Raw genomic sequence first — 14,938 nt, forward strand, 5'->3', positions numbered from 1 at the left:
TGAAACAAAATATTCCATAATAAATCCACAAAAATATTCTTGTACGTACATTTCATAGATTAGCAAGTTTGAGAAAAGTCATGTTTATTAGGTGACCAATTTCTTTGTCTCTGACATATCTGCTAAGTAGTTTTTTTTTCTATTTTCATATTATATTTAGCAGCAATTGCATGTCTTTATTTCTAAAAGATAATTTAAAAAAGCCTTTTGTTTAATATACCTATGAAATTCAAAATTAAAGTTCTTATTTTAAATGTAGCTTATTTATAGGAATTTTTTTTCCTAATAAAGCAAGTGCTGCTATGCTATAGCTTTAAAAAATATAATTTGAATTATATTATTAGTATTAGTATTAAAAATTGAAAGCAATATTATTAAAAATTCTAGTAAATGACTGAAAGTTCATTATTCTTATTTGTCTTATCAAGATATTTTCTGATAGTTTGGGACTTATTTAAAAAAAGGTGGAATAAATAAAGCTCTGGGTGTGTGTATATATATGTGTGTCTAATTCATTGACTGAATTCACAAGTCTCTGCTCTTGTTCTATTGGATTCTTGATTATAATTTTATTTTTTTCTTTTTCATTTGAGCTTCAAGTGGGAATAAAGAAATAATTTCACATATCAGTCAGCATGGAGGCAAATGGCCTTACTGGTTCAAGAAAATGGGTGAGTTATCCTTCAGAAATTAAGAAATTTAGCAATAGTTTGGTGATTGGTTAGTAATAATCCTTTTTTTTGAAATTTATATCCAGAAAATATTCAAAAACTGGGCAATTACACGTTAAAATTGCAAGTTGTATTGAATGAAAGTAATGCAGATACTTATGCAGGCCGGCCATTACCATCAAAAATATTTAAATTTTCTGTCAAAGGTAAGTAAAATTTTTTATTTCCTTTGAATCCTTGTAGCTCACTGAAAAAATCATTTTAAAATAAAATGGAAAAAAGTGTCTTAAAAGTGTCTTTTAAGATATAGAAATACTCATAAATTTATAATTAGAAGAAAACTGATACCAGATGTGTTACATTTTTTGTTTTTCGATTTTTGTTTTGTTTTGTTTTGTTTTGCTGAGGCAATTGGGATTAAGTGACTTGCCCAGGATCACACAGCTAGGAAGTGTTAAGTGCCTGAGATCAGATTTGAACTGACTTCCGGCCTGGTGCTCTATCCTCTACACCAATTAGCTGCCCCTCTATCACTTTCTTAATCATTAAGGACCGTTGAATTCTTAAAGTCATTGTGGTAGTTCTAGAGTCAAAAAATGTTCCTGCTTAAGCTTAGAATGTTACAGAATGTTAAGCTTAGAATGACTACAGAAGCATTTACAAATAAAGTCAGTCTTCAACTTTGATAGGAGTAATGTTCCTAAAAGTGGTGCAAGACTCAAAAATTTTAAATATTGATACATTGAACCTATGGAAAACAGGGTGTTAAGGTTCTGTGACAACCCAAACAATAACCTTTCACTAGAGATCACTGAAGCTATACTTTTGTACATACATTTCTTTATATATCTTATACCTATATCCTTGTGTCTATGACACAGTGGCCATGAAATACCCCATAAAATACAGTACACAGAATAAAATTTGTAACATGCAAAACTTTTTTTTTAATAGCTTTTTATTGACAGAACATATGTATGGGTAATTTTTCAACATTGTCCCTTGCAAACACTTCTGTTCCAACTTTTTCCTTCCCTCCCTCTCGGCCCCTTCCTTAAAATACATATACATAAATCTTAAATACAATATATGTGTACAGATCCGTACAGTTCTCTTGTTGCACATGAAAAATCAGATTTAGAAAGGTAACAATAACCTGGGAAGAAAAACAAAAATGCAAGCAGTCCACATTCATTTCCCAGTGTTTTTTCTCTCAGTGTACCTGATTCTGTCCATTATTGATCATTTGGAACTGAATCGGATCTTCTCATTGTCAGAGGTATCCATTTCCATCAGAATATATCCTCATATAATCTTGTTGTTGAAGTGTATAATGATCTCCTGGTTCTGCTCATTTCACTTAGCATCAATTTATGTAAGTCTCTCCAAGCCTTTCTGTATTCATCCTACTGGTCATTTTTTAAGCTTTTTATTTTTCAAAACATGGATGGACAATTCTTCAACATTAGCCCTTGCCAAATCCTGTGTTCTTATTTCTCCCCCCTCCTTCCCCTATGTCCTCCCCTAGATGGCAAGTAGTCCAATATATGGTAAACATGGTAGAAATATGTTAAATCCAACATATGTATACATATTTATGCAATTATGCTGCACAAGAAAAAGAGAAGCAAAACAAAATACAAGCAAACAAGAAAAAGAACAGTGAACATGTTATGTTGTGAACCATACTCAGTTCCCACAGTCCTCTCTGAATGTAGATGGCTCTCTTCATCTTTGAACAACTGGAATTGATTCGAATAATTTCATTGTTGAAGAGACATGCAAAACAGTTTTCTTGTATGTTATTGCCTAGAATTTTGTGACGTTTTCTGTTAATATCTCAAATTTTAAAAATTGACTTCAGATGATATTCGTTTTCATAATATATGAAATCTTTAGTACCATAATTTTAAAGCAAATAAAATTCTTAAAAGTAAAACATTTTCATTTTCAAACTTTATGTTATTAATCTTACATTCCACTATGTTAGATGGCAGTATGAGTGTGTTGTATGCCATGCTATTATAAATTTCTCTACTCTGGCCTCTATCTGAATTCAGGGGAATTCAGTTAATGGGACTTTAGTTGCTGCTTTCAAGATGCAAAGACTGGGAAGGTCTTGACATCATCTTAGAGCTTAAAGGACTTGTACTCTCTCAGGGCATAATTGTAAAAATTTTAAAGGTAAACTATGAAAATATGCAACAGATACATGGAGAGCTCTTTAAAGTGGTATAGTGAATAAGACCAGAGTGGAGTCTAGTAGAGTACTAGGCACTCTCTTTACTTGCAGGCATCATGCCTCATATTTTCTTTACTGTGTATAGATATGAATGTATGTGGTTGCAATATGAAAGTAAAAATGAAGGTAGTAATAAAACAATGAGAATACTTGAGGACTGATTGTATTTTATGTAATTTTAGAGTCATTAATGGGTGTTTATTCTTTCACTAAGTTAAATGAAGCACAAGTAAGGACCTCTTTCTTTGGAAAATTGAACTGTAGTTTTATTCCTTAACATTTGTCACAGTTCTTTCAGGTAATCTGACTAGCACAGCATATTTTAGCTAGGTTTTTCAGTGTTGCAGACTTTATGAAAATTATTCTGTATTCCCAACTATATTTATTGTGTCTTAAATTCCTTCTGGATTAAAAAAAAAAAAAATATGCCCTACCAGATTTTTCTCCAAATTGATACTTATAGACTTTGCATTTTAATTGTCATGTCAAAATTATTTTACTACTTTTATATTGTAATGAAGATATTCATTAAAGTTAATTTCCACCTCTTTGTTTCTCTATGAAAGAGGGTAAACCAGAGAAATTTTCGGTGGGTCTTTTGGATCCTCCATTTCGTGTTGGAGTCCCATTTAATATTCCACTGGAGTTGCAGGACGAATTTGGTCATACTACTCAACTGGCAACTGATATTAAGCCAGTTCTTGAGGCAAGGTAATTTGAGAAAATAAATTTTAATTTTCTTTGTTATATATATTCAAGACTTATTAACATTATTCTTATGTTGTTTCAAATAATGATAGAAAGATTGTAAATTTTAGCATTTCTTATCTATTTGTTTTTGTTTAGGTAGAAAATATTTTTTCTTTTGGTTCTCCAGTGCCTAATTTAAACTACCATCGTTTCCTCTGTTACCTAGATATTTTATAGTCTCATAGATAGTTCTAGCTAGGGCTGGTGCCAAATAGGGATATTTTTCACCTTCCCCATGCCTGACTACTCAGATCCCACTACCAACCTTCCTGCCAATAATTCCTTCATTCATTTCCCTTTTGAATGGAAAGTGACTTTTTTTTTCTACCACCTTTTCTGAAAGGAACCCAGAATTCACACTACATTTGTGCATTTTGTTTTATTTGCCAATGGCAACGGGTCCATTCCTTCCAGGTTCCCTCTTCTGTTGAATAAACACTTAGATGGTTTATTTCTTGCCCTGTATTTAGTAATTTTAAAACATTTCTCTTTTCCTGCCTACAGTATAAAATAATGCTTATGTGCAAAGATTCTGTATTATAACTTTTATGTTTTTTTTAATGGTCCTTTTTTGAACAGTGTAGGCAATATAAACTTTTCGACTTGTTATGTTGTCATGATGAATCCAAACTTAGAGAATGGAACACACATAAACTTTGTTGAATGCAATTAATAGATCCGTTGTAGAAATGTTTAATTCTATCATTAGGTACTGACATTGGCCAGGGATTGGTAATATTGAATGTGATTGTATGGTCCATAATATAAATGATGAGTACTTGGGAAATAAAAGATACTCTTAGAATTGTATTGTAGGTTTGTTAGGACACTAAAAATAATTTTTTTTTTTTTTTTTTTTTTTAACAGTGGCTTGTCCTTACAATATGAAGACATAAGTAAAGGACCAAATTGTGTAATTCGGGGGGTTACTGCTAAGGGTCATGTAAACTCTTATCAAGGCAAGGTAAGCCATGTATCTTAATGTTATATGTTTTAAAATTTATTGATGAAGCAATATGCTATGAGAGCAAACTTTTTTTAATATTGATTTTTGAACATTCTTAAACTAGCTATAGTGTTTGATATTTGAAAAGTTGTCAGTTTCATATATCATCAATTTCTTGGCACTTAGTAAATTAGAAAATATGGTGGCTGATGAGTCCAGGGTGTTTGCTCTGGAAATGTTACTGTTTAGAATAATTATTGTTCCAATGTTCCAATATAAAAAAGGCGATCAATTGATGAATTGAAAATGTCTTAACTTTTTTCCCTCATTATGATTTTAATTGATTTGTTAAAGCCTCAGTTCCTCTTTGCATCAAACTTACCTTCAGTTTCTTCTTTAATTATCCTCCACAAGAAATCTTTCAATTTGAAATTTTCTATTCTCCTGAATAAACTTTTGGGATGCTGGGATGGGGGTGAATGGGAGAGCTTGAATTTTTCTTTTTGTACAGATTACATATTTGGTCATAAAAGTTTAGCTAACTTAAACCCTAACCCCCCTCTCTCCAAAACTGATTTAGAAAAGGCAACAGATGGAATCTTGGTGAGAAAATTAAGAAAAAAAACACGAGTTATTTTTCTAGCCCAACATAGAGAAAAAGATAGCTCTTTGGATATCGATAGCTTTTTTTAAACTGTCCCTAAATTGGAAAATGGATGAAGAAGTTATAGCATAAATATGAAAGAGTTCAAGTTTAACTTCTTACCAGTATAATGACAGAACAGAGTTTCAGAATTAACATGAAAACATGCTGACTGCCTCCTGATAAGAGGTGAAGACTCAGAATGCAGCATGAGTCTGGATTTTGGGCATGGACAATATAAAAATTGTTTTTACTAACTATACAGGTTTATAATGGCTTTGGGGGTTTGTTTGTATTTTCTTTTGGGATGAGCGAGCAAGAAGACAGATGATTAAAGCAAAATACCTTGAAAAATATTAAAAATTTTACAAAAAACATCTTTTAGTACATACAATATTGGAGTAAGTTGTTTATTAATTTAAAAACATTTATAGTTTCCTGCCTACAGTGTAAAATAATCCTTATGTGCAAAGATTTTGTATTATAACTTTTATTTTATTTTTTTTTTTTAACAATTATTGAACAGTGTAGGCAGTATAAATTTGTTGACTTTTAAGGTTAGTCATAGTGAATCCAAATTTATTAAGTGGAATACACATATACTCTGTTGAATGCAATTAATAGACCACTTGTAGAAATAATTAATTCTATCAGTAGCTACTGACATTGGCCAGGGATTGGTAATATTTAATGTGATTGTATGATACATGAGGTTCAATAAGAAATTAGATAAAGAAATGCTAGTTGCATCTTGATTTAAGGTAGGCTTTTAGTGATGGACAGCTCTGAAGTTAAAACCTTTCATAAAACATAATTTGTATCTTCAGATTTTGTTCATGTCTCTAAATCTCAGTTGCCTTCGTTGTAAAGTGACTGGATTGGATTAAATATCTTGAAAGTTCTTTCCAGCTATATTCTCTAATTTTTTTCAATAATCTTTGGTGTATTACGTGACAAAAGGATGTCACTTTGCTTCTAGCATATATTTGAATGTAAGTGAATTGGGAGTAGTATGAATCTTCCTAGATTAAAATTTTCTAGGAAAAAAGATTTGTACTTTTTGTAATGTTCAAGGCATTTGGAAAAATTCTGGCTGCTGAGACATAGCATGTGCAAGTCACTTAATCTCTCAATGATGAAAATATTGCAACTCTGAACTATTGAAGGGTTGGACTACAATGGTTGAAGAATTTTTCTCATTGGACATTTTGTCTATCAGTAAAATCAAAAGTGTCTAACGCCTTTTCTCAATGGGACCTTTACTTATCCTAACCTAAGGCAGTAATAATATTTATTTTATTATTAGAATTACTTACTCTTTAAATTTTCCAAATTTTTTTTTTACCTCAGTGATTAGAAAAATTACATAAAATGGTAACAGGTAGGAAGCAAAGTTGATGATAATTTTTATCTGTTTCAGTTTTGACTTATCTCACTTAATATGTATTCAGTACTAATTTTGGTTCTTAAATAATTTAAAACAGCTTTATTCTGCATGTTTTATATCAGTATATGTTGATTTTAATAAATATCAGGTTACTATATTAATTTTCTGTTGAAACTTATTTTGAAACATTAAATAATTCAATTTGCTTTTGGAGACTATATTCAAATCCTTTGTTTAACATTTAATTCATGAAATGTTCTTTTTTCAACAGAACTTTAGTCTGAAGGTTATTCTGCCAGGTTTAAAAGAAGAATCCCAGAGTTTGAAAATTAGATTACTTCCTGGTAAATACAACTTTTAAGAAAAATTTCTGATAATATGGTTATAAATTTTTTAATGTGCATTTAACTTTTTAATAACATTCTTTCTAGGAAGATCAAACAGTAATATTGAAAAATGTTTCCTTCCCATTCAATTTCTAGAAATGAATATAACGTGAAAGAATATATCTTTGGTAGAAAGAACTATGAATAAGGGTATTTTGAGGTATATTTAGCAATGGACGTTTTCAGCTTGAGGCTATGTTCTTAGTCTGGGACAGTGTTGATTTAAATGACCTCGGAGATTCCTTCAGACTCTTAGATTCTATGATAGGGAAAAGCTTTTAGGCTCAAATTTATTATTTTGTTATATGTAGTTATTCATGATCTTGTGAGATCTTTCTTATATTATGGAAAAAATGAACACATGTGTTTGTGCATGTGAACACGTTATAGCTAATAACAATAATAATGGGACTAATTCCCATACCTACTGCCTTTGTGATTTTGGGGGGAAATTTTCTTGTCCCACACAAGGTATTATCATCTCTAAAATGACAGAGTTGTATTAGATGGTTTCTGAGGTCTCTTAGATCTTAGATTGTTGCTAGAAAAAAGGCAATTTTTGCTAATGTAATGACGTCTTTTTTACTTTACCATCTAAATAACTTGTCAGATTAGTCATGAAGAAAGTATGTTGAACTAAAATTCTACAAAAGTATAAGGAAAATGTTGATCAAATTTTGCAAGGAGTTGTTGGTTTTAATCCACTCTTGATCTATGTGGTAAATTGTGCATTGGTTTTAAGGTGATAACTAAAAGTGATTGGCAGTTAATTAGCATACATTTATTCAGAAGTATTTAATCATGATCAGGTTATTGAAAGAATTTAAATGTGGCATATTTCTAGAAAAGTATAATTGTATAATTTGGGAACGATAATTATATATCACTGCATTTACATATAAACACTAAATTTTGTAAATTTTATTGTTTGGCTAAATAGAATAGTGACAAGTGAAAGTTACTTACATTTTTCCTTTTGGAGACATGTAAAATTTTTAGAAAAAAATCTTCTAAAGTAAAAATAATTGATTTCCAGTGGCACTCTTTTTTTTCCCTTTCTTTTTCTTTTTTTTGTAATATAAGTTCTTCTATTCACTGCAGTGGTTACTTGGTATTACTTAACAGTTTCAGTATTGTTTTGAAGCTTTAAACTTGAATGAATTAGTTAATATATTAATTATGTCAATATAGCATAATGGATGGAATGCCTATCTTACACCTAGTAGGACCTAGATTGAAGTTCTACTTCTGAAACATTGTGGTTGTGTGACTGAGCAAGGTACTTAACTTCAGTATTCTAGGTACCCCTTAAAGATTACAATCTGCTTAGAAGATACCATCTTGCATTAGCATAGGTAATTTCTTTACTTGAGCATTTTTTAATAGCAAATCATTCCCATTCTCTATCATTTTTCTTTTAAAAAAAAAATTTCAGAGGAAAAATAAAATTACAGAGAAATCTCAGCTTATAAATAATATATGTTAATGCATGGAATATCGATAGATAACATTTGTCATTTGGATAGAAATGATCAAAAATGATCTTTTTTTCTTGACTTGTCTGAAATTTTTTTTTAATCTTATGAAAAGAGGTACTTATAATACATGAAATGATATTTCTATATTTGAAGTTGTAACTTGATTCCATACTGGGGTTTTTCTTATAGGACCTCCTCATCAATTGAAAGTGAAACCAGATTCTGATTTTCTGGTCATTGAAAATGGAACAGCTTTTCCATTTCAGGTAGAAGTTTTAGATGAATCAGGAAATATCACAGCACAGCCCAAATTGATTGTTCATTGTAAGGTAAGTGAATGGGTTTTTGTCTTTCCCTTTCTAGGTAATAAAGACCACATATTTTATAAAGTTGGTGGTGTTTCTCACTGTTATGCTTGCTATATGTCCAGATCTTCAGCATTCACTAGATTTTGACTGAAAATACAAAATATGGCCATAACATTAACATGTCTTTAGAGATAGTGCTCAAAAAATCATTAAGTCCTTTAAAAGTCTTACCAGTTCTACATAGTTCTTTTGAGAAGTGAATGTTTGTGGAAAATGATTTTTTTTTTTTTGTTCTTCTGACAATTTCATCACAGTTTCTCCACTATAAAGATTGAAGGTAGGAAAGGGAGGAGATATAGACTGACAAGAAAATGGAAAGAGAAGTATAAAATTAGTGAGAGTATTATTTCTATTTTGAAATGTCTTTATTTTATTTTAGTATGTTTCACTCAGAAATGAGTTCAAACTTTTCAACATTTAAAATTTAAATTATCAATCTTTAGGAGTAAATGTACATATATTTATAGATAACCTATGTACATAAAACCTATAGTGTTCATTTGAGCAACTTTATTAGAATTTTATGAATGATGATAAAGTTTTGATTTGCAGTCTTAAATTAGTATGTATATCTCATATAGTTTTTAGGTGCTCCAAACCTTCCTGTCTACAGTGTGGATTGTAGTAATGCTGGAACTAGTATTTTAACTGGACCTCCGTTTCATGTACAGAATATAAAGAAAGACCACATACTTAAAGCAAGGATTGAAATACCAGTAAGTTGTTATTATTGTTATTAATAGGTTTTAATAATGTTATTAATAGATTTTTAATAGCATTTTATATACAGATATATAAGGATATATTTTGTCCATGTATAAACCCCCTAAAAGATATGTTTTTACTTAATAAAATATATAGACCAATGTTCTACTTGGACCATGAAGCATTGTTGTGGATTTGTATCTATTCTATTTGTGATAGAAAAAGTCATACATGTTATTGTCATGCCATATTTATCAATTTTGTATAATTTTCTTTAGAAAGGAACTCTTATACTGAAATAAGAATAAGCTGTTATAATTTGAATCATTTTGAGGAAACATATGTATGATTTCCCCATATATATCCGTTTCCCTGCCTTTGCTTTCTTGTTTTCACTATTAATACTGAGTATATGTGCTGATAAAATTACAATCAGGTTGTTAAAATTTTTTTGTATTTTGTTTTTTCATTTACACGTAAAAAGAATTTTAAACATTCATTTTTTTTTTTTTTTGAGTTCTAAATTCTAAATTCTCTTCTTCCCTTCCCTTCTCCTTCCTTGAGAAGGCAAGGAATTTGATATGGGTTATACATGTGCAGTCATGCAAAACATTTTCATATTAGCCACAGTGCAAAAGAAAACACAAAACTCCTCTCAAGAAAAGGAGGTTTTGAAAGTATGCATTGATCTGCATCTAGACTCCCATTAGTTCTTTCTCAGGATTTAAATAGCTTTTTTTCTGTCATAAGTTCTTTGAGATTGTCTTGGGTCATTGTAATGCTGAGAATAGATAAGTCATTCATAGTGGTTCATTGTTCAGTATTGCTGTTATTATAGTGCAGCTTTCTCCTGATTCTATTCACTTCACTTTATCTCAGTTCATCTAAGTCATTCCAGGTTTTCTGAACCCATTGTGTTTGTCATTTCTTATAGCACAGTAGTATTCCATCACAGCCATGTAACACAACTTTACAGTCAAATCTTAATATATGATACATAAAAATACAATTTGGGTTAATATTAGAATAGTTCAATAACTGAATCATTTTCTCTTAGACTATTCCCCAGTCCTAGAGTAATCAGAATGATTTTTTTACATTATAAGTTCCTTGAGGACAAGCTTTTGTTTTTGTTCTGTATTCTTTAGTAGAGTAGACATTTAAGAAATGCTTATTGACTGACCTCTCTCCTGGGATAAGTATCTTTTTTTTTTTTTTTTTTTTTTTTTTTTTTTTTAATAATTGCTTTTTAGGGGCAGCCAGGTGGCACAGTGGATAGAGCACCAAACCTGTAATCAGGAGGACCTAAGTTCAAATTTGGTCTCAGACTCTTAACACTTCCTAGCTATATAACCTGGGCAATTCACTTAACTCCAATTGCCTCAGCCAAAAAATAATAATAATAATAATAATAGCTTTTTATTTTCAAAATGTATGAAAAATTAGTTTTCAACTTTTACCCTTGCAAAATGCTGTGTTCCAAAAATTTTCTTCCTCCCTTCCCCCCACCTCCTTCAGTTGAGAACAAGTAATTGAATATACGTTAACCATGTGCAATTGATACATATCTTAATCAACTTCCAGGTATGGGTTTAGGCAGTGATTTTTATCGATGTAAATGTTAAATTTGCTTATTTGATTAAAGAAGTTAGAAAGCCTTTATAACTTCTACTTTCCTAAAGGGAAAACTATGGAAATGGTTTTAAGCTGAAGAAGTATAATTTCTTTGAGTTCATGAAATCTTTTGTTTGTTTGTGGATTTTTGGCAAAGCAATTGGAAATAAGTGATTTGCCCCAGGGTCACATAACTAGTAAGTTGTAAGTGTCTGAGGTCAGATTTGAACTCAGTTCCTCCTGATTTTAGGACTAATGCTCTAACCACTGTGCCACCTAGCTGCCCCTTTAATTTTATTTTCTAGGGAAACGAAGAAGTAAGTTTTTAATATACTTCCACACTGGGTTCTTAACTCCTAATGTAATCCTCAGCTCTTCAGTTACTAAGTCTTTGTTTATTCTTCTCCAATGTTCCCTAAACATTTTCTTTTTCTTTTTCAGTGAGCCACCCCCCTAGTTCAGATCATCATATTTTTCTCCTGATTATTGCAGTAGCCTCTTAATTGGTCTTCCTCTCTCAAAGTCTCTTCCTATCCTATCTTCTTTAACTAGTCACCAAAATGATTTTCCTAAAAGTGCATATTAGACTATGTTGGACTGAGATCTACCGCCCAACCCAGGTCCTGACTGGTTCAGGCCCCTCGTTTTACTTCTGGATTTAAATATAAGCTGTTTTTAATTTAAAGCTCTTTGTAGTTTAAGACTCTACTTTTTGTGTCTTGTTATTCCATTATTTTCCTTCACACATTGTATAGCACATATGTTACACATATGATTATAATGTTGATGGATAGTTCAAATGAGTTAATAATTCTGGCAAAATTCCAAACAATGTATCAAAAAATAAATGGCAATATATTTAGTACTCCATACCCATAGTCTCATAGTCCTCTGTTTCTGAAGCAAAAGGAGGCACCTTTTCATGTTTCTTTTTTTAGTTGTTAAAATTTTGCATCAGTGTGTCAATTGAATTATTATTTTTCTTTCCATTTCCTTCATTTTTGTCATTGTTTGTATTGCTTTTTTGGTCAAAAGCAGAATTTCCATTATACTTAACAGAAATGCATATGTGTTACTACTCAGATATTTCTAATAAATGTATAAAGGATTCTAATATCGTTGCCTTCTGAAAAAGTTTGATATCATTCTTCTAAGTTCACAATATGGCATTATTATAAGATGACATTGTAGAAAATAATAAAAGAGTGGAAAAGTTAGCAGGAAAAATTCTTTCATTGAATGATCAGGTGGTTGTTCAGTTTTGTACTTTTATTGTTATTTCCTACTAGAGTTGTAAAGATGTACAAGCTATAGAGAAGACTATCAGATTGCTCCCCAGTAGCCATGTTGCAAAACTGCAGATATTCAGTGTAGAAGGACAGAAGGCAATTCAAATCAAACATCAGGATGAGATTAACTGGATAGCTGGAGATGTCATGCACAATCTCATTTTTCAAATGTACGATGAAGGAGAAAGAGAAATTATTCTAACATCTGCTTTAGCTGAAAAAATTAAGGTAAGTCTCATGATAAAGTTCTCTCCCCAAAACTATTTTATTGTAAACACTTTGTACAAAGTCTCTTTACAACCAGTAACATGTTATTCTTATTATATGGATTTTTTATTAGGAACAAAATTGGTATCAAATACAATTCTAATTCAAAGTAGAAACTATAAATATAAATTTGAGGAAAAGGCTGTTGGTGAATTTTGTCATTAAGCTAGCTGGTTTTATTTGCCAAAAATTCTTACTTAAATTGTAATTTGATACTTTAACCGATTCTTATTTGTTTGCATTTTTTCTTTATGACTTTCTCTATTTCCTAGTGTAATAATTGTTACTAGTTGTGGTAACAGTTGGGATGGGTGGATCATTTAAGCCCTAGTAGGGCTAACAATTGATTTGGTGGTCATGCTTAGTACGGCAATAGAATGGTGAACTCCTGAATTGGGTTAGAGGGGGTGTTGTGTGATGAATAACTTATATTTTTTTCAATTTACATTATAGTCATGGTATTTATGATTTTGCTTATATCATTTTTTATTACTTCATTTCAAACTTCCTATTTTTCCTCATTCTTTCATATTCATTGTTTCTTGAAATACTGTAATTTTTTTTGTATTCAAGTCCTACCATTAGTATAGTTCTTCCATAGTCAATAGACATTTCCTTTGTTTTTGATATTTTATAAATTTTACCACCTCATATCCTTACAACAATCCTTTGAAATTGTGATTATAAATATGATTCCCATATTACAGATGAGGAAAATATCCCTTAGAGATCTTTATTAGCTTGCTCAAGGTGGATAGTTTGAATTACTTTTAAGTATAACACATTTTTTAAGTACTTACTCTATTCATGATACCATTTGAGACACAAATTATTCAGAGTAGTAAAAGAATTTCCTGCAAATGCTAAATTTTATGGTTTAATAGTTTTTATGACTGAAAGTTTGCTTATTCCCACTATATTACATATCTAGATTTCCTCCCTGAGAAGTTTTGTTTAAACTATAATATTCCAGGAATATAACAACTTCCTAACAGTTTATGTGTGCATATGTATTTGTCCACATAATCCACACAATGTGCATTTTTCTCTTCTAGGTTAATTGGACACCTGAGATTAATAAGGAACAGCTGCTGCAGGGTTTCCTACCTGATGTACAAGTACCAGCATCTGTGAAAGATATGAGATATTGTCAGGTTTCATTCCAAGATGATCATGTGTCATTGGAGAGTGCATTTACTATAAGGTCTGTAGATTTGTCTGTTTTTCAAGTATTTTTAAATTATCATTTTTTAAAATGATTTTTAAAAAGTTCTTTTTGCTTTTAATATATACTCCTATTTGTACTAAAAATATATGTAAAATGTACATGATTGAAAAATATCAGTTGATGTGAAATACAATAGGTTATGTTAAATATGTTAAAGTATATGTTAAATACAATATATGTATACATGTCCAAACAGTTATTTTTCTGTATAAAAAGAGTCAGAATTTGAAATAGCGTACAATTAGCCAATGAAGTAAATCAAAAATGCAGGCAGACAAAAATAGAGGGATTGGGAATTCTATGTCATGATTCATAGTCATCTCCCAGAGTTCTTTCGCTGGGTATAGCTGGTTCAGTTCATTACTGCTCTATTGGAACTGATTTGGTTCATCTCATTGTTGAAGAGAGCCAGGCCCATCAGAATTGGTCATCATATAGTATTGTTGTTGAAGTATATAATGATCTTCTGGTCCTGCTCATTTCACTCAGCATCAGTTCCTGTAAGTCCCTCCAGGCCTTTCTGAAATCATCTTGCTGGTCATTTCTTACAGAACAATAATATTCCATCAACATTCATTTTTGTAAGAATTAGTGTTCTGAATTTTTCTTCCTCTATATTACCTCTTTTCTCCCCAAGACAGCTAGCTAACAGCTATTATAGGTTATATATGCACAATCCCTTTAAAGGTATTTCTTTGTCGCATTGTGCAAGAAAAATCAGACAAAAAGGGAGCTAAAAAACCATGAAAATACCATGCTTCAATCCACATTCAGTTTTCAGTTTCCATAGTTCTCTGGATTTGATTTCACATTTCCCATCCCAAGTCTGTTGAAATTGTCTTGAATCACCACATTGTTGTCCATCACAGCTGATCACTACATAATCTTCCTGTTACTGTATACAGTGTTCTCTTGGTTCTGCTCACTTCATTCAGCATCAGTTCATGTAAATCTTTTCATGCTT

At 30.8% G+C, this 14,938-nt stretch overlaps 1 protein-coding gene across 8 annotated transcripts in view; it reads left to right on the forward strand.

Moving 5' to 3' along the window:
• The window catches only part of SMCHD1 (structural maintenance of chromosomes flexible hinge domain containing 1), a 222,882-nt gene that overhangs the window by 45,661 nt on the left and 162,283 nt on the right, over window positions 1–14,938 (forward strand). For all 8 annotated transcript variants that reach the window (XR_004230979.1, XM_031946579.1, XM_031946585.1 and 5 more), the window contains exons 18-26: window positions 594–671; window positions 758–877; window positions 3,480–3,624; window positions 4,531–4,627; window positions 6,911–6,983; window positions 8,693–8,832; window positions 9,453–9,587; window positions 12,480–12,707; window positions 13,802–13,950. Coding sequence is in view for 7 of the 8 variants with exons in the window: in XM_031946579.1 (XP_031802439.1) it covers window positions 594–671; window positions 758–877; window positions 3,480–3,624; window positions 4,531–4,627; window positions 6,911–6,983; window positions 8,693–8,832; window positions 9,453–9,587; window positions 12,480–12,707; window positions 13,802–13,950 (1,165 nt within the window). In the remaining variant the exon portion in view is untranslated. The remainder of the gene's footprint in view (window positions 1–593; window positions 672–757; window positions 878–3,479; window positions 3,625–4,530; window positions 4,628–6,910; window positions 6,984–8,692; window positions 8,833–9,452; window positions 9,588–12,479; window positions 12,708–13,801; window positions 13,951–14,938) is intronic.

The sequence above is a fragment of the Sarcophilus harrisii genome, chromosome 1 (genome assembly GCF_902635505.1).
Source record: "Sarcophilus harrisii chromosome 1, mSarHar1.11, whole genome shotgun sequence".
NCBI lineage: Eukaryota > Metazoa > Chordata > Mammalia > Dasyuromorphia > Dasyuridae > Sarcophilus > Sarcophilus harrisii.